We start from the raw sequence: 23,139 nt of genomic DNA, 5'->3' as shown, positions 1-23,139 counted from the left end.
GGGCTACAGCAGGGCAGGAGCCAATCAAATGTACGGGCATGTTTGTCGGTGCAGAGCGCTCTTCCGCAAGGAAGCTTGACGGTCATGTCGGCCAATCGACGGCCGCATCTGGTAGCATCAGGGGCGGGCCAACTTATGATTGGTTCAGATCTGTGACAAGAGGCGGTTGCTAGGGGATACCACGAGCCAAACGCCTAGCACTCGCTGTGATAAAGGGCGTCTCAGCCAATCACCTGTCGTTACAGGCCAGGGGGCCGTACCAACTAATTCGGAACCAATCTGCGGTCGAAGTAGGAACAAGACGAAGGGGGGGCATCCTCTCGCCAATCGGAAGTGCAAAGAGGCGGGCGTGCCAGTCCCTGGACAGCTACGACGCCATGAATATCTTGCCCAAGAAGAGCTGGCACGTCCGGAACAAGGACAATGTCGCCCGTGTGCGGCGTGACGAGGCCCAGGCCCGGGAGGAGGAGAAGGCGCGTGAGCGGAGGGTGCTGCTGGCTCAGCAAGAGGTAAGCTCGGAGGCCGGCCGGGCGGAGCTCCGGGGCCCAGCGCGCAGGCGCCGCGGTTGGGGGCCGGAAGCGGAGGCGTTGCGCAGGCTCAGTGTGCCCCGTGTGAAATTCGGGACCAGGCGCCGATCCCGTTTTCGAGGACGTTGCTCTGCAAACCTTGTGCGCACTTCCACGAAACCTCCCTTGATTTCGCCCTCGTCTTAGTTGTTCCCCCACTGATGTATTTCACGTGGCTAGAACAGTGTCTAGCACAAAAGAGAAGCTTAACATTTAATGAATCCGTGAACCCTTGGACAGTTCACGGAAATTCGGATCATTTTTTAGTTTGCCTGCACAGCCTATTTATTGAGCACCTACTGTATGCTAACTACATGCAGAGCACCTGACTTGCGGAATCCCCAATAAGCACTGTTCTTAGAGGGACACTGTCATCTCCGTTGCACGAAGTGAGATGGCTTCAGTGAGGGGAAGGCACATTTAAGGAGAGGGGGACAGCCAGGCTCCACGCCATCGCCATCGGGCGAGCCCTTTCCTGCACCGCCCCCTAGACACATACACACAAACACGGGCTTTCTGTATGGCTCCTTAAATGTTTGGTGTACACCCAACTTTCACTTCCTTAGCTAGTCTGATCCTCCACTGTGGGTGGGAGGTAGTCTGGGTTTTTAGAATCTCAGTAGGCTGCTGAGCGCTGTTTGAAAGCCGCGTCCTGAAGGCGGGGGACAGGGCTTCAGCAGACTTGGGGTAGTGACTTGGAGGCATGGCTAGAATTCAGATCGTCTGGCCTAATGCATACCCTTATGGCTGTTTTAATTGTCTCACTTGAGGTTAGGAACCCCTTTGGTTTAGGCCTGGGACCTCCTCCCATACATCCTTGATGTCCCGTGGTTTACTATTTGAAAGGGAGCTTACGAAACCCAGGCGTTGCCTCATCTGCCTACCCTCACCCCCAGCTAGGACAGGTGCCTCTTTTAGGCGCCTAGTGCTCCCTTTCTTATAACCCCAGCATCCTGGACTACCATTTTCTGTGGTGGGCACCAGACTCACAGTTCTTGAATTACCTCTAGGTTCTGAATGTCCTGCCGATAACTTTCTCCCCAGGCCCGTACAGAATTCCTACGGAAGAAAGCCAGACATCAGAACTCACTGCCTGAGCTTGAAGCAGCAGAGGCAGGAGCCCCAGGTTCTGGCCCTGTCGACCTGTTTCGGGAGCTGCTGGAGGAAGGGAAAGGAGTGATCAGAAGCAATAAAGAGTACGAGGAAGAAAAGCGACAGGAGAAAGTAAGCTGGCCTCACCCACTTCATCAGAGGGGCCATGAATCGAGTTGGGGGGAGGGGGCACTTTAGCCATTGGTTGCGACCAAGGTCAAACAAGAGTGAACACACAGAATTTAGGGCCATACCAAAGCATGACACTCAAAAAGCGTTGGCTATTGCCATCTGGGCGCCCACAGGGCTTGGAGGTAGATGCTAGAGGTCCCCAGCTGCTGGGCAAACCGCTCAGTTCTCCAAACTGGAGGAGTCTCAAACCTGATGGGCTTTTAAAAATTTAAATCAGCCGGCTGTGGCTCACGCCTGTAATCCCAGCACCTTGGGAGGCTGAGGCCGGTGGATCACCTGAGGTCAGGAGTTCAAGACCAGCCTTGGTCAACATGGTATCTCTAAAAATACAAAAAAATTAGCCGGGCGTGGTGGTGTGCGCCTGTAATCCCAGCTACTCAGGAGGCTGAAGCAGGAGAATCGCTTGACCCAGGAGGTGGAAGTTGCAGTAAGCCGAGACTGCGCCACTGTACTCCAGCCTGGGTGACAGAGCGAGACCCCATCTCAAAACAATCAAACAAAAAGTGAATCAATCGCCTCTTGCTTTTTGGCTAAGATCAAGTGTAAAAGGTACATCAGTGGCCATGCATGGTGGCTCACGCCTGTAATCCCAGCACTTTGGGAGGCCAAGATGGGTGGATCACCTGAGGTCAGAAGTTCAAGACCAGCCTGGCCAAACACGGCAAAACCCCGTCTCTACTAAATACAAAAATTAGCTGGGCATAGTGGTGTGTGCCTGTAAACCCAGCTACTAGGGGGGCTGAGGCAGGAGGTTGCTTGAACCTGGGAAGCAGAGGTTGCAGTGAGCCGAGATCGTGCCACTGCACTCGAGTCTGGGCAACAGAGCGAGACTCCATCTCAGAAAAAAAGCGGTACGTCAGCTCTTGTCACTCACCTGCTGTCTCTGGACTTGCTGACCCCACCCATCGCTTCTCTGCTTTGCTTGATCCCTTCAGGCTTCTCTTCAAGTCTCTCTGCAAAGATGCCTCCCTCTGAACACTCAAGTGGCTCCACTTGTCCCCTCCTTCCCCTGCTGTTACTGTACCTGCTACTGTCCCCCCCAGAGGGAGCTTGGCCTCTGTTGGTGTCTTCCATCCCCAGCACCTGGTACAACTGGTTCATAACAAGCCTTAGATACCTGTTCGCTTAGATACCTGTGTCAGGGAGACACACCTGACACCTTGAAAGATTATATCACATCTCTTGTATTTCCTGGCCCCCTCAGGAGAGACAAGAGAAGGCTCTGGGCATCCTGACATACCTGGGCCAGAGTGCAGCGGAGGCACAGACTCAACCCCCTTGGTACCAGCTACCTCCAGGGCGAGGGGGCCCCCCGCCCGGCCCAGCCCCAGATGAGAAGATCAAGAGCCGTCTGGACCCTCTGCGGGAGATGCAGAAGCATCTGGGGAAGAAGAGACGGCACAGCGGTGATGAAGGCAATTGCAGCAGAAAGGAAAAGGAGGGGTCTGAGAAGCAGCGACCCAAGAAGTAAGAAGGAAGACCCCACCTCGGCAGACCAGGGCCCAGACCTTCAGGGCTTGGCAGCAGCCCAGCATGGACACTGCAGGGTCTCTGGTCAGGCCAGCCAGGGACTCCGTGAAGGGCTGGCTGGGTGGAGAAGTGGTTCTCAGCATGTGGTCCAGGGAGGCCTAGGGGTCCTGACACCCTTTCCCGGGGTGCCGTGGTGTCAAGCCTATTTTCCTAACACTGTTGGCCTTTTCCACTCGCGTTCTCAGGCACGTAGTGCAGGTTTCCAGAGGCTGTGTGATGAGAAGACACCCTCACTCTGATGGCTAATGGTAGATGCTTGTGTCCAAACTTTCTTAGTTTTCACTTCTGATTTGCAGCATATTAACAGAACCCATTTAAACAAAAGCTCTTGAGGTCCTTGGTTTTTAAGAGTATAAAGGGGTCCTGAGACCAAAGAGTTTGAGAGGTGCTGGGTTAGAGAGTAAAAGCAGGCTTATATCTCCAGGATGCTGCACCCCTGGTCTAGAGGGGGTATACTGCCTGTAGTCTTCTTTTTTCTAGAAAGGAAAACTGAGGGCCAGGGGGCTGCTCAGTGTGCTTTCTTGACCTGGAGAAGCATCAGATTTTAAAGACTGGGGAGGACCAAAGCCCACAGAAGGGAAGGCCAGAGACGTGCCCATGGCGTCCCAGCACCAAGTGGCTTCTTCCAGCAGGCCTAAGGAGCTGAGGCTGGGGCGTGCTGGACGCAGCGGGGCTTCCAGGCGGCAGCTCCCTCTATGGGAGAGGTTGGGGGAATGGCCTCCTAGGGGCTACCAGCTTTCTGACCTCACTCCTCTCCCCGCAGGCCTCCATCCCTGGACCAGCTTCGAGCTGAACGTCTGCAGAGGGAAGCAGCCGAGAGGGCTCGGGCAGAGGCCCTGCTGGCCCGGGTCCAAGGCCGGACACTACAGGAGGGTCAGCCGGAAGAAGACGAGACAGATGACCGGCGGCGGCGGTACAACTCCCAATTCAACCCCCAGCTGGCCCGGCGCCCCCGCCAGCAGGACCCTCACCTTACTCATTGACTCCTGAGGGGGTACAGGAGAGGCCGCTGCTGCCAGCCGTCATATAAAACTATTTATTCATAAATATTTTCCAAAATGAAAATAGGTTTACCAAAAAATGTCCCTCACTGGGGAGGGGAGGAGGGGGCAGCCCTCGCCCCCGGGCCCCCAGGGTGGGGCTGAGAGGAAAACCTCCCGGCCCCCTCCCTGCTTCCTGGGAGAGGGGGATGCCCCGTGGCTTGGGGCCTCCCTCCAGTCTTCCAGGGCAGGGCCCTCACCTGGGCAGGGGGATCAGCATGCGGGGGAAGGGGGTGGGTAGAGGGAGGGGCCGGTGTCACTGGAGGTCCCGGTCCTCCAGGTAGCGGTACTCAAAGGTGAAGCCTTCCTTCTTCCGCTGGCCCCACTTCTCGTAGTCAAAGTAGATGTAGGTGCCCTGGCCGGGGGAGAAGGCGGTCAGTGAGTGGACGAGGAGGTGGTCTGGGATCTGGGCCGGACCAACAGACAAAGGGGACAATTCTTAGGGCTGTGGATGTGTCAGGCACCGGGCCAGCTGCCCTGCACGCGCACACTCTCATCCACCCTCACGAGGTTCTTCTTGGGTAGGAAATGTTATCACGCCACTTCAGCGAGGAGGAAACGGAGGGGGCCGCAGAGAGGTTCCACCGGAGCCAGCTGCCAGAGCGGGGCCCCAGCCCCAGGTGTGAGTGCACAGCCTTCGTTTCCTCGAGGGCTGTGGCTTTTGAGCACCTCTCACGTGTGAGTACAGGATGCACAGCCTAGCATTTAATCTTCACAAAGACCTCGAGGCAGCGGGTACTGTCACCCTTGTTCTAGAGAATGGAACAGTCTCACAGTCTAAATCCAAGCACTCTGCAGGGACATTTTATTGGTGACGGAAGTGGTGTGGGAATTTCTGAATGACTGGATGCCCTGAAATGTACTAAGTTGGAGGATGGTTTCGGGTCAAACCAGGAAAGGACAGGAAGTCTGTGGTTAACGTCTGAGGACACAATGGGAGAGGAGCTAGGTTCTAAATGAATGTCTTAAATGCTTCAAAGATGGCAACCTGGGAGAACCAGGAGAGGGGACTGAGTTCTCTGAGGACAAGGACCTTGTAATACTTCATCCCCATGAAGGGGCTCGGCATCAGGGAAGTATTTGGTGGAAAAAAACATCACTGTAGAACACACCAACTGAAAGTAATTTGAAAAAAAAAATCCATGACACTGACTATGTAGCAGTCACCATTAAGTACTTACATGTTATTAACTCATTTAATCTTCATAACAACTGCATTAGGTAGGTCTTCTTCCCCCCATTTTTACAGATAAGGAAATTGAGACACAGAGTTTCGAGTGACTTGCCTAGAGTCACCCAGCTAGACTGGGCTCAAACCCAGGTAGGTTGGCTCCAGAGTGTTTGCAAGCAGCAGGAATTTCCCAGTATTAGAACTTGAGAAGCCCATTCAAAAAAACTAGTTTCCCCACTGAGCCCCTGCCCTGCTGAGTGCTGGGACCTGGAGTGAAGTGGGCATCAAGGTCCCTGGGCAGCAGAGCCCACAGCCTGGCGCAGGGACACATACTGGGAAATCCCACACCCCAAGCGAGTGTGCCCAGCACTGCGAGGGGGAGGCACTGGGCTGGGTGGCTCCAGGAAGGCTTCTTTGAGGAAGGGACATTTGGGCTGAGACCTACAGGAGGCCTAGGAGCTGGCCAAGTGGAGGATGAGAGGGCAGTGTTCCAGGCTGAGCAGACAGCCAGAGGGACGAGAACTTGGTCAAGTTGAGGGACTGCGCCAGCTGAAAGGTGGAGGCGAGGGAGCAGAGGCCACCAGGGGCTGCCTGGAGCCTGGGGACTCTACCCCAACCCTAGCAGCGGGAAGAGAGGGGGCGGGGCCCTCACCTGCTCGAACTCGTCAGTGATGGTCTTGGGCTCCTCGTGCCTCTGGAACCACATCATGTACTTGGTGTGGAATCGCCACGACTGCTTCTTTAGGGCCTTGGCTGCCAGGTACTGTGCCTTAGTGCCCTGGGGGAGGAACAGTGGAGAGGGGGATCAGGGGGCCCCCAAACTGGGTGGGGAGCCAGGGGGATGGGGCAGGACATCAGGGCTGAACCCCGGCCCCCGCCACAGACCACAGTTGGGCTGGACAATCCTCTTGGAGATGGGGCTGGGGGCACAGAACATACCAATGCTGGTCAGAAGGAAAATGAGACAGGAGGTGAAAATTGCTTTCAGAGAAGCTTTGAGAAGGAAGAAAAACTAATGTGTGATGAGAGCTGAGAGAGGAGGCAATTTAGAAAATTTCCCAAGTGGGGATGAGGGTGGAGGTCACTCATGACTCACTGGGGTTGGGAGGGGGCTGGACAGTTCCCCAGTGGTCTCCAGGGAGGCCTGAGAATGTGCCGACGAGCAGAGTGGGGTCAGCCTAGACTGAGGGGCTGCTGGAGCAGGGCTGGGGAGGGGCCGCGGGTGAGCCGGTGAACAACTGGAAGCGGGGCTGAGGTGTGCCACAGTGGACCAGCCTCGCTGCCAACCCAAGCAGATCTAACACCTCTGGGCTGGAAGGGGGGACAGGGACAGGTGGATTTGGGGGAGGGGCCCAGGAGTGGGAATAGGGAGGGGGTGCGGTCCCAGTGGCCGCAGTGGGGCACCCACCTCACCCCTCCAGCCCGAGGGGGGACGGCGGCGGTGGCGGCGAAGCCGGGGGGCCCGAGGCTGCCCCGGGGGCCCTGCTGTACCTCCAGATAGTAGAAGATGAAGAAGAGTGTCTCGGTCGACAGGCGCTGGTAGAACTCCACAGTGTCCGAGTGTGGGGGTGGCATCTGGTGGTGGTAGGGGGGCGTCGGACAGGGGTTCCGGGGGAGGTACTGCCTGTGGGAGCAACAGGTAGGTCAGCGCCAGCTGCCTACTGGTCCTGTCCTGATCAAAAGGGTGCTCAGACATGCATCCCTGCGGGGGGAGGTGGTACAGAAAGACCCGGGGTGGTGCTGACCTTCAGTGGAGAGCCCAAGTCAGGGGCCTGGTGCTCTACCCACAGCCTCACAGGTTCAGCCACTGCCTCCTCGCTAAGACTCGAGTCCCAGCCCATCCCCCTTCCCTGTGGCCCCTCACCGGATACGCTCAGAGTCAGAGGGGTGAGGCATGTGGTGCCAGGCGGCCTCTTCCATGGCCTGCTGATAGAGCTGCTCCTTGGTGAGGGGCACAGGGCCCAGTGGACAGACACCCAGCGACAGCGGTATGTTCACCTCTGACAGCTGCAGGGGCGGCTGGGCTGAGGCCGGAGGTGCTGATGTGCTGCTCAGGATGATGTCTGTGGGGAGGGGTGGGGGTCCGGCCCCCTCAGTGGTGAGGATGGGTCAGGGGCAGCCCCTCCTCTTTGGCCCACTGCTTCCCCACCATCCTGGGTCCCTCACCTCGCTCAGTCAGGTGCAGCGTTGGCACAGGGTCCTCGATGCCAGAGCTGATGGCTGCCCGTTCCGCCATGGACTTCAAGGAGCTCAGAGGCTCAGGGGCCTGGGGAGGAAACAAGGGAAGCGAGGCCTGGCCTGAGCACTGGGGCTGCAGGAGCAAGTGCAGCCTGACACAGGCCCCAGATGCTCTCACCTGCCTTGTCTGGGGGCCGTGGAGGGCCAACGACCCACTCCTCACGATCTACCCATGACAGGTAAAAGCATCAAACTGTAGGGAAACAATTGGAAACCACTGACGCATTCATCAGCAGAGGAACGTCTAGTAAGTGGGACTCTGCAGCATGGAATACTACGCAGAGATTTTCAAAATACAAGTTCGTGACATACTACAGAAGTAAACGCCAACCTGCAGAATATGTACAGTGTGCTACCATTTTTGTCAAAGGATGTGCCAATAGTACACGCTCCTTCACTAGGGACACCTACACGTTGGGAGAGCTCCCGCCTGTCTTGAAGGAGGCAGGAGGTCTACATGCTCAGCTGTCTGCCTGTGACTGGCATGGGGTGACTGGAATCGGGGTGGGCCCAGTCCGGCTAGGCTTCAGTCTCCTTGCTGACAACAGGTAGGTGGGGTCTCCAGCCCTGCAGCCACAGCGTCGTTTCCTATTACAAAGGTTACAGCAGGCTTCTGTTCCCCAAAGTCAGGGCTGGTTCCTCCCATCTCCTCCAGCCACGTGCAGCTGTCCCTAACCCCAACTCTGTGCTGGACTCTCCACAACAAGTCAGTCGCCAAGGCTTATCCATCCTGTCTCGCTATATCGCCCAAGCAGGTCTCAAACTCCTGGGCTCAAGCTATCCTCCCGCCTGTGCCTCCCTAAGAGCTGGGATTACAGATGTGAGCCGCCGTGCCCGGCTATCCGTCCTGCTTGTAACCCCCACTGGATGGCTCCCTTCCCTGTCACGCCACCATGCCCCACACAGCCCAGGCCTGTCCTCTCCTGCCCAGACCACCCTCCCTCTATCCTGTCCTCACCAGCCCCGGGGGACCTTTCCAATGAAGTCATGTTGTTCCTTCTCTACTCCAAACCTTGCCATGGCTCCCGACCACCCACCCCAGCGATTCATTTTTGTTGGTGGTGGTGTTAACAGATATGGACCCCTTTTGAAAATCTCAAAGCTGCTGTTTCCCTTTTTCCAGAAAGATGCACGCACTATAAATATCCCATCCACCTACTTCTAAAATTTGGGCCGGGCACGGTGGCTCACACCTGTAATCCCAGCACTTTGGGAGGTCGAGGCGGGTGGATCACCTGAGGTTAGGGGTTTGAGACCCGCCTGACCAACATGGCAAAACCCCATCTCTATTAAAAATATAAAAATTAGCCTGGCGTGGTGGCAGGCGCCTGTAATACCAGCCACTCAGTAGGCTGAGGCAGGAGAATCGCTTGAACCCAGGAGGCGGAGGTTGCAGTGAGCCAGATCGCACTACTGCACTCCAGCCTGGGTGACAGAGCAAGACTCTGTCTCAAAAAAGAAAAAAAAAAATTAATGCTTCTGTTGGGCCAGAAACTGTTCCAAGAGCTTTACGAGGATGATTTAGTCTTCCAAATAACCCTACATAGTAGGTATAATCGTGACTATTGCCGTTTCCCAGATGAAGGAAGGCACAGAAAGGACAATGCCAAGACTTGGACCTGGACAGCCTGGGCACACACACTGCCTCCTGGACAGCCTGGGCATACACACTGCCCCCCGTGGAAGCTGCGCTACAGTATACAGTATACTGGCTCACGAGCCAAGCCCCAGCTCCTGACCCTTGATGATCAGGACGCCACCGTCCTGTCCTGCTACACCCACTATCTCAGCCCTGCAGCTGGTGGCACTGCCTCCTGCAGAGTGGACACCTCTCTCCTCTCTGCTGCATCCTGCCCAGCTTCCTAAGCACCCAGGCAGATGCATGCTCCTCCTAAAGCACCTCCTGAAGCCCTTCCTGCAGCTGTTAGCCCCTCTGCCTGGTCCAGGTCTCAGCTTAAACATCACCCCCTCTCAGAGCCTTCCTGGGCCTGTCTCCCAGGTCAGGTCAGATGTCCCTCGGTGGGCCCACAGCAACCTTCCCTGCAGCTGCCCCAGCAGGGAAGCTTCCTAAAGGGAGGAACCAGGCTGCATTCACCCAACACAAAGCTTGGCCGCCAGTGGACTTGAACAAGTGTTTTCTTGACTGAAATGGTTTCTTAGCTAGGAAAAGGAGGGTAGTGAGCTAGGTAATGGGTTATGTGAAGTATAAAGACTGGTATGCCTTATGAGGACAAACGGGGACAGAAACTGAGGGCCTGCGGGGGGGATGAAGATGGAGACCCAGAGAGAGCAAGCAACAAGTACAACCAAGAGAAAGGAAAAGAGACCCAGAGAAACAGAGCTTTGGAGGGAACAAGAGGGGAGGTATGAGAGCCCCCAGAGATCAAGGTCACGGGGAGGGTGGCACAGAAAGACCTGGAGAAAAAGCAAGTGTCAGAAGGGGACAAAAAGCCAGAGAAAGAGATCCAGAAAGAGGGTGGGGGCAGGGGGCGCAGCTAGAGACCTGGAGGAAAGAAACAGCAGAGTCAGGACACAGAGGCTCGGGGGACGTCCTAGGAGCCCACCTTGATTTCCGGGGCGGTGCTGAACTGTGGAGGCCCATTGAGCAGGGCACCGGCTGCCTTGGCATCGCTGAAGCTGGGCGTTGGGGAGCTGGGAGGATTCACAGGCAGTGGCACCAGGAGGCTGGGTCCCCCTGAGTTGTTCCCTGAGCCTGGGGCCACGCCCCCAGCCCCCGTTGGGGCTGCTGCACTGGGTTCCTTCCTGGAGAGAGAGCATGGAAGAGGGAGTTGAGAGGAGGGTCCCTGAGGGTGGGATGGGCAGAGAGGCCTGGCTGGAGAGAGGGGAGACTGCACAGATCAGATGGGATCTGAGAGGGGCAGCTGAGGGTAGACAGATGGGGGAAAGAAGTGGTTCTCTGGGCAAACAAAGGCAGAGCCCAATCTTTGGAATGGTTTCTCATCAGCAGAGGAGAGCTGTGGGGGTGGGGGTGAGGATTCTTGGGTGCTCCACCAGGCCACAGGCTGATCAAAACCACTTGCCTTGGGCAGGTGTTCACAGGGCCCACTCCCCCTTGGGCAGGCTAGCTGGAGCTAGGGTGAGGGGGCCGGGAAGCAGGCCTTTCCTTTGTGCACATTGATCTTTCTTAGGGCATTCTTCAGGAAACAGGCAGACCCAGTGGAATGGTCTGAGCTAAGATTTGGAGGCGTGGCTGCAGAGGAATGAGGACAATTCACTTTGAAAAGTGAAACAGTGACCCTCCGGTGGCAGTCAAGTGGCCTCAGGCAAGTAACAGAAATGGGGAGGAAAGGGTATGGGGCTCTTGAGAAAACTTCCACTTAGATGAGAACGTATTTTAGAATGTTCTGAAGGGCAAAGCAGGGAGGCTGATGTAGTTTCCTTGCTGGAAAGAAGTGGAGGTGTAACACCCGACGGAGGTGGAGGGTAGCGCTCGGCCATTCCCAGCAGCAAGGGCGGGTGGTTCAGAACCCATCGATGCAGGGGTGAGGCACCAGTGCCTCTCTGTTTCGAAAGGCTGCCACCCCAACCCTGCCGATGGCCGAGACACTCACGAGGTGTTGGGAGGTGGGTTGTGGGGGCCAGAAGGGGGGCCCAGGGCCTGGCTGCTGGCATTGTTGCCCCCACTGCTGCTCAAAGCCACCTCTGCTGGGCTGTCTGCCACAACTGAGCTGTAACCTGGGAACAAAGAGTAAATGGAAAGGGCTGCTGCCTGCGGCCCAGCCCCGTCCATGCCCCCCACCCCACTGCCTCCCCACTCACTGGTGGCGCCATTCTGCTTGCCAGCCCCTCCACCGGCACTGCTGTTACTATTGCTGCCGCTCCCTCCGCCTCCGCCGCCGCCTCCACCGCCTCCGCTAGGCTGGACGCTGGGGGGCCGGGGCTGGGTCGTGCTGGGCCCACTGGGAGCTGGTGGGGCCACAGCCTGGGCATAGGGAGCAGGGGTGCCCGAGTTGTGGCTGGGAGCTGGACTGGCCTTGGGGCCCAGGGCACTTGGGGGTGCTGCTGGGGCGGGGACCCCATTGTTGCCAGGAGTGGTGCTCAAGGCAGAGGCAGCAGGCGGGGGGCCGGAGGGGTAGGTGGGCGGCACAGCTGGGGACTGAGGGTGCTGGTTGCTGTGGACAGGCTTGGAGCCGTTTTTGGCTGGAGACTGCGGGTGGGAGAGAGCAGAGGGTCAGGACCCAGTGGGCCAGCTGGTCTCCCTCACCATCCCCACCTCAGGCTCCATTTTCGTCCCAGCAGCCTCCTCTCTGGCCTCGCTGCCCCCAACTGCCCCTGCCCTCTTGGGGACCTGGGTGACCTCACCCTCATGGCTTCAATCGCCTTCATGCTTAAAACACTCACACTGATTTCCAGCCTGCCCAGCTTCCCAAGTCCTGCCTGGACACCGCCCCACGGACACCCCCACAGGGATCTGACACACAACTTAGGTTGTCAGCCAGAGAAGACCCATCTGTTGGAAGCCAGGGGACTAATGGGACACACCTAAGTGTCCTCAATCTGAGATTAGCTGGAGCCGCCTAATGTCCAAGAGTAGAAGGAAAAACAGCTGGAAATTGGATAGTAATTCTGAATGTCACCTGAAGGGTCACAGAAACTACTCACAGGGCTGGAAGTTACCAGCACTCCAGAAAGCGGTGGGAGGGTAAATGTGCTCACGGTATCCCCACCGCAGGCAGCCTGCCGACAGCACTCGGGCTGCCGAGCCTAACCGCCTCCTGGGCTTCTTTCCAGCCACCCCACAGGCACCTTGCGCTTACTAAGAGCCCAACAGGACTGACTACCCACTTCTCTACTGGGGATCGCTGCTTGGCAGTGGGGGCCTGGGAAGGTGGCAGAGCCCAGCCTGGCCCCTGGAGTACCTGCCTCAGTGTGTCCTCATCACCTCCTGGCCCTGCTGCCCGCCCTCACTACTACCTGCGAGTTCCCTCAGTCTCCACAACAGCCTCCTCAATGCCCACTCAGGGTGTCCCCTTGGAACCATCCATCCCATTAGCCCACAGAGGGGCCTCAGGCCCATGCTGCTCCTGCCTAACATGCTTCTGTAGCAGCGTTTCCGAAAGCGTGCTCCTGTCCCGGGAGATGTTAAAGGAGTTGGAGAAGCACTGCCCGCCACCGTCCCTCTCAGAAACTTGCAGTGTGTGTTATCAGCACAGCAAAGGCCCCATCACTTCCTAGGCTTATTTGACTCTGGAGGCCACTCAGGTCCACAAAGCCTGAGCCCCTCAGCCTGACAGTCCCAGTCCCTGTGCTCACAGTTGGGCCCCTGGCCCTGCAGACCTGGCCAGACTCATCTCTCCCCACTTCCAAGCTTTCTGTCACAACTTGCCCATGTTACTGGCTGCCACCTCTCCCTGCCAGGCAAACTCACCTGACTGTGAAGCCCAGGGCACTCCACAGCAGCATCTCCTGACTGCCTGGCCAGGCCGAGAGTGACCTGCGCTACCCCCTTGACCACAGCACCAGTCCCCTGCCCACCTGCCGTGCCCACCTGCCCTGTCCACCTGCCCTGCCCACCTGCCCTGTCCACCTGCCCGCCTGCCCTGCCTGCCTGCCCTGCCCACCAGTCCCTGCCCGCCTGCCCTGCCCGCCTGCCCTGTCCACCTGCCCTGTCCAACTGCCCTGTCCACCTGCCCTGCCCGCCTGCCCTGCCCGCCTGCCCTGCCCACCTGCCCTGTCCACCTGCCCTGCCCACCTGCCCTGCCCACCAGTCTCCTGTCCACCTGCCCTGTCCACCTGCCCTGCCCGCCTGCCCTGTCCACCTGCCCTGTCCACCTGCCCTGCCTGCCTGCCCTGCCCACCAGTCCCTGCCCACCTGCCCTGTCCGCCTGCCCTGCCCACCAGTCTCCTGTCCACCTGCCCTGTCCACCTGCCCTGCCTGCCTGCCCTGCCCACCAGTCCCTGCCCACCTGCCCTGCCCGCCTGCCCTGCCCACCAGTCTCCTGTCCACCTGCCCTGCCTGCCTGCCCTGCCCACCAGTCCCTGCCCACCTGCCCTGCCCGCCTGCCCTGTCCGCCTGCCCGGCCCACCAGTCTCCTGTCCACCTGCCCTGTCCGCCTGCCCTGCCCGCCTGCCCTGCCCGCCTGCCCACCTGCCCACCTGCCCTGCCCACCTGCCCTGTCCACCAGTCTCCTGTCCACCTGCCCTGTCCGCCTGCCCTGCCCGCCTGCCCTGCCCGCCTGCCCTGTCCGCCTGCCCTGCCCACCTGCCCTCAGGGCAGCACTGATTTCTGACCCACCTATGTCCACCAGCCCAGCACAGTGGCCAGCGATCAGGCCTCAATATGCCTTTGGGAACCAATAAATAAGTGAATGGCATGCCCACCCATTCCAGGCTCACACCCACCTGGCTGACTTCACTGTCTGTGGAACGTCCCCTCTTCTTATCATCTTCAGAGTTTTCCTGAGGTAGGGGAGGCAGAATAGAAACCTGTGTGACCTCTGGGGCTCTGATGGAGAACCGCCAATCTCTGAATGTCCCGGGGAACTGGGCCCAATTGACTGTCATTGTGGCCCCAGAACTGGTCAAATGGCTGTCCTTAATCTGCCTGGAGAAACCACCTAAATTCAGGCTCTCCAATGTTCTTGTTCTCTGGGAGCCAGCACTGACCCACCAGCCTCTTAAGGATCTGGGAACCTGCTCTCCACAGGGAAGCCAACCCTTGGATCCCTGCCCAAGGTGGCCAGCTACCCAGCCTCCTCAGGCAGCCCAGGCACCGGCCCCTCCCACCTCCCAGATCCAGGACCTAAACTGGCGCGGAATGCACCCTATTACTCTTTGTGTCCTTTAGGGACCCAGATGTAGGACCTTAGGGTGTGCTCCAAGAGCCTAGACCCTGGATACCTAGATCTGTTTCCTCAATTACTCTCCCCTGGCCACTTTGGAGTGACCCAGATTTGTCTCCTCGAGTCCTGCCCTGCTGGAAACACAAGGTACTAGTGCCCCGTGGGTCCTCACCGTGGTACAGTTGGCTGGGCTGGGCGGGATGGGAGAGCTGGAGGTGGTCGAGGTGGGCGTGCTGCTGGACTGGTTGAAGATCTCATCCTCCATGTGGCTGTGGCTGGGGGGGGAGGTGGCGACCAGCGCCTGTGCTGTGGGGGCAGAAGAAGGGCATGCTTAGCTGGCTCACACAGCCCACTCTGGGCCCTCACTTCCTGTGCCACGATCAGCCCCAGGGCCTCACGAATGTCCTCGAGGTCCAGGTCATCATAGAGAAACTCGTTCTCCTCGAAGTCAGGGTCCTGGGATGAGTCAACATAGTACTCAACGTCGTCCTTGATCTTGCGGATGGCATCAACGAGGATGGAGTCATTGTCCAGCATGCGCAGGATGGTCTCTAACATGCGCACGTGATAGCGGTGCTTCTCGATGTGCCGCTTCAAGCCCTCGATCCGGTCCTGCTTCTGCTGGCGAGCCCAGGGCCAGGCTCAGGGGCTGCAGAGCACCTGCTTGGCCCCTCCTGCCCCCACAGAACCTGTCCTCAGTCCCTGACCCCTGTGGAGACCCAAAGCCTCCACGCCAGCCCCTTCGGGGTGGGGCAGATGGGGTCCACCCACCCTCTGAGCCCTGTGGGGACCAATCTTAGCCTTGACATCTTGGGATCCCACTGCTCCCTCCTCTCCCCACACCTTTCTGGCTCCAGGAGTCCTTGGAAACCTCTAAAAGACCCAGAGGTCCTTGTGCCATCCCACGACTTGGCCTCCATCTGCACCTCACCTGACAGCCCAGATTTCTCAACTGAGCCCGCCCACCACTGTGACTGCCTCTGGCATACAGATCCCCTCCGACTTGCTCCAGCAGTAACAATGATAACCCCCATTCGTGAGGAGCTTGCTGTTTAGAATCGTGATGATATTTGTCATCACTAGGCCCCCCAACCGTACCCATTTATCCCTGAGGGAGCCCAGATTCATAAGCCTCGCTTCTGCCCTCCCCTCAAGGCCCCTTTAGGATTTAACATCTTAGCCTCGGTTCCAAATCCCTGCTCTGTTCAAGGACCCATCATCTCCCCGAAAGCCCCTGGTTCGCAAACCCCTCAGGGTCTGACACCTGACCCTGTCATCTTCCACTTCCTGACACTCTCCCACCCACAGCTTCCCTGAGGACCCGTCTCTCCCCTCCCTGTCTTTCTGGTTTCGACAAGTCCGTACAGTTTGTATCCCTTTGAACTCATACCCCACAATCCCGGATTTTAGAACCTGGGACCCCAACATCCAGCTTTGTCCCAGACTCCTCTCTTCCTTCAGGCCTGGTTCTCTGCCTTCTCCATGTTCTGCCTTGTCTCTACCCACTGTGCTCTCCCTAGGACCAGGGCCCTCTGGGTGCCAGGAGGCCTCTTGCCATGGGTGTCCTTCAGGTCTCACTGTTACTCTGTGGTCCAAGCTCAACCTGCACTCACCTTCCCCCAAATCGCTCCTCTTCACGAAGGCCCCACTGTCTACCCAGACACCCAGGGGACCCTGAGATTCTGTCTGACCTCCTTCCTGCCCCACCCAGGCAGCTGCTAAGCCCTCCCAATCCTCTCTCAAATCCCTAATCCCGGCTCTTGGCCCTGTCCGCCTGAGGAATCCGGGCCCCAACTCCCAGGAGCCTAAATGACTGGCCTCCGGCTGGCCAGCCCATTCCCATGCCCATCCCCATCCCAAAGGTGTCGGGTCTCCCTCACTCACATCCTTGTCGCCCTTCTTCTTGCGTGTCTGCACTGACAGTGACTCCACTTCACTCTCAAACTGGTCCACCTGCATGTTGAGCGTGTCGATGGTATTCTAGGGGAGGGAGAGGAAGAGGAAGCCCATCAGCCAGGGTTCCCGCCTACACCCAGGGCTCAGGATCCTCAGAGTTCACCTCCTGTTCTCTACCCCAACTCACCGTGAGCCACTGGCCAACCTCTTCCTTCTCCTTCTGGGCAGGATCTACCTTCTGGGCCAGGCCCAGGCCCTCCTTGCTGTAAGCTTTGGTTTTGGTCTCTCGTTCCACAACTTTGAACCGTTCCATTTGCTGTAGAGAGTGCAGTTGGCAGGGGGGCTCTCAAAGGTGGGAAAGGAGCTGACTAAGGGCCAGCAGACACTCAGACCTGAGCCTCGTGACCCTACTTTCTGAGCTCTGAGTCCGCTGTCTCTTCCCTTCCCTTAGGTGCAGAAACCTTACTTCTCTTGAGGAACTCTGGGGTCTGGCCATTCTGCCTCCACCCCTTGGGATCTCAAGAATCTGGTGACCTCCCCACCTCTCTGGGACTCAGGCTCTGGGCTCCTACCGTCTCAATGAGCTTGCGGTTGTCTATAAGCTGCCTCTTGTCCTTGATCTCGTTGGACGCTACCCATGTCTTGATCTGGTCCCTCAGCCGCTGCAGATGGGAAAAGCAAGAAAGTCAGACCTCAGGACCCAGGAACTGGGGCCCACAGCTCCTTCTCCCTGGGACCCAGCAGTCCACTCTCCGAGTTCCCTCTACCCTCAGGCCCCCAGCCCCCTCACTTGTAGCTTCTTAATCTCCTTCTTCAGGTCAGCCTCATACTTTTCTTTCTGGTTCGCATTGGCTGCATTGTGGAGCTGAGGGATGGAGAGAATTGAGAAGTCAGTGTGGGAGGGGATGTCCCAGCACCCACTCCAGTGACTCTTCCTTATGCTAGGGACTGGAGGAACCCCCCCAACCCCTACCCCCAATCCATCTTAGAGCTGATTCTCTTAGGTCCTCAGCATCTGCATATGTAGCCCCTCCTGCTGGTCAACACCCAGAGGTCCTGAGCCACCTTCCTGTGCTCTCCTCTCTGAAGACCCAGATTATTAGGGTCTCAGCCCCTGTACCTTCTGCCAAATATCTTCAAACTGCTCCACGCCCTCGGACACCTTCTTGAGGCAGCGATCAATCTCACCTGGCCAGGGAGGAACAAGGCTGTGAGAATCCTGCCCAGGCGGCAGGTATCTAAAGAGCAGTCCTCAGAAGAGGGAGCACGTGGCTACAGGTGCAGCAGGAAGTCATCTAGTACCTTGGAGTTTGCGCTTGTCCGCCATCTTCCCTGCCCTACAGACACACTCTCTTCATACTCTCTTGGAGACGGACGCTGCTAGGAGAGATTGGAGAGGAATTAACACATATTCCCTGGCTGGTAAAAACCCAGAGATACGGACCTAGTCAGCATAGTGAGGTAGGTGGGACTGGTAAAGGGAAGAAGCATTTGCTATCTGACAAGAGACCAGCCCCAGTTCTCCTGAGGCTCGCTTGACTGCCCAGCATAGTGTCTGGCCAACAGGGGACCCTATAAGTTTGTTGAAACAAGAAAAGTTACATACTTTTTTGTGTGCCTCTGACTCAGAAAGTGGAAAATTCCTAGAGCATGGAGTACCTTCTCCCCAGATTACACTCAAAAAGGTTTTTCAGAGCAGGACAGTCATGTTGCACACAGCTGATGACTGGGATGGAGGCATTAGCCCTGGAGATCATACTTTCTACTCAGAGGGGCTGGGCACAGAGGTGGCTAGGAGAGGTCATCCCTCAGACAAGTCAGGAGACAAATGAAACTGGCAGCTCACAGAGAAGGGCATGTGTGTGTGTGTGTGTGTGTGTGTGTGTGTGTAAGCTGTAGGTAGAAGAAAGATTGGGGGTGGGGGAAAACGACGGCGAGCAGAGATGCCGAAAACTATGAAGAGCTGAACCCACTCATACAGACAGGGCTGAATGCCAAGTAGAAGGGACTTAAACCACCAAGAAATTTATTCCAGAGCAGGATCCTTAAACCCAAAGGAAATAACACTCCTAACTCAAAGAAGCTGACACCAAGAAGGGTTAGAGATTTGGGGGCAGAAGGCAGTATCCAAGAGAGACCTCGGAGAAGACAGAAATCTTACTAAGATAAGAGGGTGCAAAGGTACCGCAGCTGTGAGGGAGCCGATCTGCACACACGAAGGAATCCCATATCAAGTGGATTGGTAACTTAGAGTCAGGGAAACATGTACCATCAGGGCAGTAATCCAAAACTTAAAGAGAGGAGCGTCTTTATTTTAAAGGAAGTTACCTGGAACCCAGAAAAGACTGAGGTCAAAAGGGAGTTCCAAGGAGCTTTAGTCCAAGGGAAGACACATCTTAGGGCCTGACAGCGAGACCAGGGGAGCCCTGGGGAGAGAGGCTTATGCCTCAGAAGAAGACTTCTGAGATACCAGCGGAGATTGCCGTCTTCCCCTCCAGGGAGGGGGCCTACAATGAAAAGCACAGTTCCCTGGGATCCAGGGGCCGCTCCCACTCTACTTGTGCAGGGCAGGGCACCCTGGAGTAGTCACTTACTTTAAAGACAGAAACAGCCCCATACTGAGGACCAAGAGCCTCAATACAGAGGGAAGTCACACCAAAAGGGTTCTCACCCAGAAGGAAAGGAACATCTGGCAAACAGTGCTATCCAACAGAACTTTGCAATGCTGGAAACACTCTATTTGCACATATCTGCTGGCCACTGAACATCTGAAATGTGGCAAGTGTAATGGAGGAACTGAATTTTTTATTTTTAACTAGTTACTAATCACCACATGTGACTAGCAGCAACCATATGGGACGGGTGTGCTTTAGAACAAGCAGCCCATAAAGGACAGGGCTGGTACCTTACCCCCAGGGAGAATTTTCCCAACACCGCAGGGACCCATTCTGGGTGGTAATAGGTAGGGGTGCTACCTTACACTTGAGAGAACTTAAGTCTCCTCGGTAAAAGCCCCAACCTAAAGAAAGCGGCAGCAGCCCCCGCCCAGGTCAGCTAACACGCCCTACCTGGGGAACCTCCAAGAAGGCAAAGCAACCAACAAAAGGACCCAGGAGAAGGCGCCACGATGGGGATTCAGGCTGAGGAGGGGCAAGCCCCTTTGACCCAGGGAACTCACACAAGGCAAGGGACTGGACACCAGCGCTGAGGTGTGCAGGGATCCTCACCAAAGTCCAACACCCCAACACAGAAAAGCCTCTTACTGCATAGGGGGAACAAGAATGTGAAACGAGAGCTTACACTCCCTCTTTCCATCCCAAGAACCCAACAGAGGGTCATGGGCAGGTGCTCCAGCCCAGAGAGAGAAGAGGTCTCATGGTCTACACCCCTAAACAAGGCAATCAACACCTTAGGGAGGTGACGCCCTCCCTGTGTCTCCACACGGAAAGGACTGGTATCCCAGTGCAGAGGAAGAATACCCCCAGAGAGGAGACCACACTGTGGCAGCAAGAGAACGAAGTCCTGGAGGGGTCAGAAGCCAGGTGGAGGGGAACAAGAGCCCTAACCCAGGGAGGTGATGTTTCAGACAGAACAGCGTGACATCGAAGTTGGCTACAGCTGAGACCCAGCGAGGAGGCAGCTCCTCCACAGAGAAGGGGCAAGTGCCAGAGGCCCAGGGTACTTGTCCCCTAGAGAGGCTGGAGCCTTAGCCACAGCAGAGAGAACACCTTCCTCGCTAAGAAAATCCCTATATCATGAGGGTATCTGTACCTCTGGTCCCCCCAGCAAAGAACCAGAGAGAAGGGAAGCTGGAGCTTGAGTCTCAAAGCAGAGACGCCGCCAGAGAAGAAAGAGCCCCATCTGCTGTAGTCAGGGGGGCATCCACCAAGATCCTCCAAGGAAGGCGGTGATCGCAGGTCCACTCTCAGGCGTGAAGAACCTGTGCTCCAGCAGCAAAGGCTCTCCAAGAGCACTGAGGAATCTGGGAACCTCAGCCCAGGAGGAGACTTACCCAAGAGGAACACACATCCCCACAGGGAAGGGACCCACAAGGCGGGGGCGTGGGGTGAGCAGGACACCAGCCTCACAGGAGCCAACACGCTAAAATCAGAGCCAAAACCAGTAAAGAAGAGCTCTCCAAACTTCATCTCAGGGAAGATAATACCACCACACAAAGACTCGAGGAGGGAGGGGCAGGAGGCTCAGCCCTGGGAAACTAACACCGGGTGGTCCTTAACCTTGGGGGCCGTCATGTGCCCACAGAGTGGTCTTTGTCATACACCTTTGATCTGGGAGAGCTTCCGCCTCTGCAGCAAGGAGCTCTGGGAAGTGATGTTGAAGGGTGATCCTAAACCCGGGTGGCTGCTGATGTGGTCACACAGAGGCTCTGAGACTCTAGAAGGAGGACGCGTTAGAGCCTGGGGTAGAGGTAGTCATCTCCACTGAGATGCCCCATGCCAAGGGTGGGGGGCTGGAAACTCCTACCTTGGAAAGTCTACACCAGAGAAATCTCTGGTCCCAGGGACGGGGTCTACAGTGGAGTCTCCTGCTTGAGACTTAGGTATCTTACATCCACACAGCCAGGAAACTATGCCTTACCCCATACAGTGAAAAATCAAGAGGGGGTTTTGGAAGCATTAGCCGGGGGAACCTGCATCCGAGAGGGGTCCTCAGCCTTACGATGGGGACACACGCAGAGGCGTGGACACCTCAAATCCAGAAGAGCAGCCGTACCAATACCAAGGATGGCAAGAATCTTATCCCTGGGGGAGGCGACACCAAGAAAGGGTCCTTACCCTGGAGAGAAGGCACAGCCCCAGAGGGAAGAGCCCCCACCTCGCAGTACAGGAACCCGGGTCTAGGAAGCTTCCTACTCTCACGGGGTACCAGCAGCGGGGCGGGAAGGCAAAATCCTTGTTCTCCAACTGCGGACACCCAGCGTAAGGGTAGATGGGAAGACAACAAACCCAGTGTGGGATCTGATGCAAATATCAAGGGCAGTGGGCTTCTTGGTCCCTGGAGAGATGACACCCTAAAGGAGGAGACTGATATGAAGGCGGAAGAAGCCACATACTCAGGCAGGGGTGAAGGGAGTGAGGGGAGACATCAAAACCCCTCAGCGAAAGGGCAGGAGAGCTCACCCCGGGGTGGGTAGCCGCCCTGCACTGAGAGGCAGGGACTGCTCAGAAAGAGGGGCTGGCGCTGCCCGCAGTGGGAGCTCACTAACATGGACAGCGTGGGGGCTTAGTGTCCTTCACCAGGCACCCGAGCGCCAGGGGAGCCCAGCAGCCCCCAGCACCAAGACCACAGTGGTCCTGATATCACTGGGAGAGGCCCACACCCAGAAGGTCGGAGAGTTAGGATGCAGGGGAGTTCAAGGCTGCAAAGCCAGGGGCAGACGCCAGGATCAAAGAAGTGTGAGAGCTGAGGCCAGACGTGGGCCACACTGAGGACGGTCCTGTACCCCAGGTGGGGGAAAGCCAAACTCCCCCAAAAGGCAGGCGCCCGGTGCAGCGGGATGGCGAGGCTTCAGCCACCCAGGACGCTACTCGCTAGGAGAGGAAAGAGCTGCAGACTACAGAGGTGGAAACTTCGGCAAAGGCTCCAACTAACGGGGAGTTTCTCCTCCACTCTTCTCCCAAGAGGCTCCCATCCGATACAGACGGGCAGCTGGAACCTGAGATCCAGGGGAGGCTGCGCTCCCGGGAGCAGTGAGGAGGGATGCGGAGGGCGGCCTCGGTCCTGGAAGGGTGACTTCCCCACCCACCTGGGGTCCTCGTCCCGACCACCACCACCACCCGCCCCGCCACCGTCGAGGGAGAAGCCCCTGCGCGGAGGCTGCCCCACAACGCGAAGGATCGAGGCCGAGGGGGGCAGGCACCTGAGCCCCGAGAGGGCGGGCACCTGGGACCAGGGGCGCCTCCATCCTTCCAGCCAGGAGCCAATACCGACGCGGAGAGGGGCGGGCACCTCGCGCCCGGGAGGCTTCGCACCCTCACACCCCTACCGGGGGGCCCGACGCGATGCCACGCGGGGAGGCGGCGGCGGGCGGGGCCCGGGGTCCGGGTCGCGGAAGGACCCCCGGGAGGCGCTGAGGGGCGTGAAAGAGGCGCAGGAACGGGAGGGCGAGAGGGAGGGAGCCGCCCCCCGCCGGGAGCCCCGCGCTGCAGAGGCGGCGGCAGGGGGCAGGCGAGGGGAGGCCATGTCGCGACAGACGGCGGTGTCGCCAGGGCGGGAGGCGGCGGGGAGGGCGGCCGATGGCGCCGGGGGGAGGAGGGGAAGGGGTCCGGCCCAGTCGAGCCTGACGCTCTCACCACAGGAGCTGGCGCCGCCGCTGAGGAGCGTATCGCGACAGGCGGGGGAGGCGAGCGCCCGCCGCCTTTTTCTCGCGCCCCGGGCCCGGGCGCTATCGCGATAGCGGCGCGAAGCGGAAGTGGGGTTAGGGGAGTGGGCCCGGGGTTGTTCTGACGACGGGGGTCGGGGCTCAAGGGAGGCCGCGGCGTCTGCCGATGGCTCCGCGGAAGCTGACCGGGCCCGGTCCAAGATGGCGGCGGCGGAGGAGACCTCCCCTCCTCTCTTCTCGTCTCTGGCGCCGACCCGCCCCCGAGTCC

At 57.9% G+C, this 23,139-nt stretch overlaps 2 protein-coding genes across 16 annotated transcripts; one reads left to right on the top strand and one right to left on the bottom strand.

Annotated features, from left to right (window-relative positions):
* Positions 1-309: 309 nt before the first annotated feature.
* On the top strand, positions 310-4,445 carry LENG1 (leukocyte receptor cluster member 1). Its single transcript, XM_054461538.2, has 4 exons — positions 310-509; positions 1,611-1,790; positions 3,055-3,317; positions 4,144-4,445. Exons 1-4 carry the CDS (start codon positions 378-380, stop codon positions 4,361-4,363), a joined length of 795 nt encoding a protein of 264 aa, XP_054317513.1. The 5' UTR covers positions 310-377; the 3' UTR covers positions 4,364-4,445.
* CNOT3 (CCR4-NOT transcription complex subunit 3) lies at positions 4,403-23,139 on the bottom strand. 15 transcript variants are annotated; one of them, XM_054461515.2, is made up of 18 exons: positions 22,843-23,139; positions 17,831-17,905; positions 17,649-17,716; positions 17,319-17,393; positions 17,101-17,190; positions 16,716-16,844; positions 16,517-16,612; positions 15,031-15,250; positions 14,805-14,938; positions 14,193-14,249; positions 11,610-11,997; positions 11,402-11,525; positions 10,394-10,592; positions 7,758-7,857; positions 7,456-7,654; positions 7,083-7,215; positions 6,244-6,369; positions 4,403-4,826 (listed from the first exon to the last, which is right to left on the bottom strand). In XM_054461515.2, exons 2-18 carry the CDS (start codon positions 17,853-17,855, stop codon positions 4,677-4,679), a joined length of 2,313 nt encoding a protein of 770 aa, XP_054317490.2. In that variant the 5' UTR covers positions 17,856-17,905; positions 22,843-23,139; the 3' UTR covers positions 4,403-4,676. The 15 variants fall into 15 exon arrangements, 12 of the variants coding, with proteins under 12 accessions (XP_054317490.2, XP_054317493.2, XP_054317491.2 ...); XM_054461518.2 differs by having other exon boundaries at positions 4,403-4,775; XM_054461516.2 differs by having other exon boundaries at positions 4,403-4,775; positions 15,031-15,253; positions 17,831-17,908; positions 22,843-23,119.

This window comes from Pongo pygmaeus, chromosome 20 (genome assembly GCF_028885625.2).
Source record: "Pongo pygmaeus isolate AG05252 chromosome 20, NHGRI_mPonPyg2-v2.0_pri, whole genome shotgun sequence".
Taxonomy (NCBI): domain Eukaryota; kingdom Metazoa; phylum Chordata; class Mammalia; order Primates; family Hominidae; genus Pongo; species Pongo pygmaeus.
The sequence above is the reverse complement of the archived record's forward strand: the minus strand, read 5'-3'. Positions and strand labels throughout refer to the sequence as shown.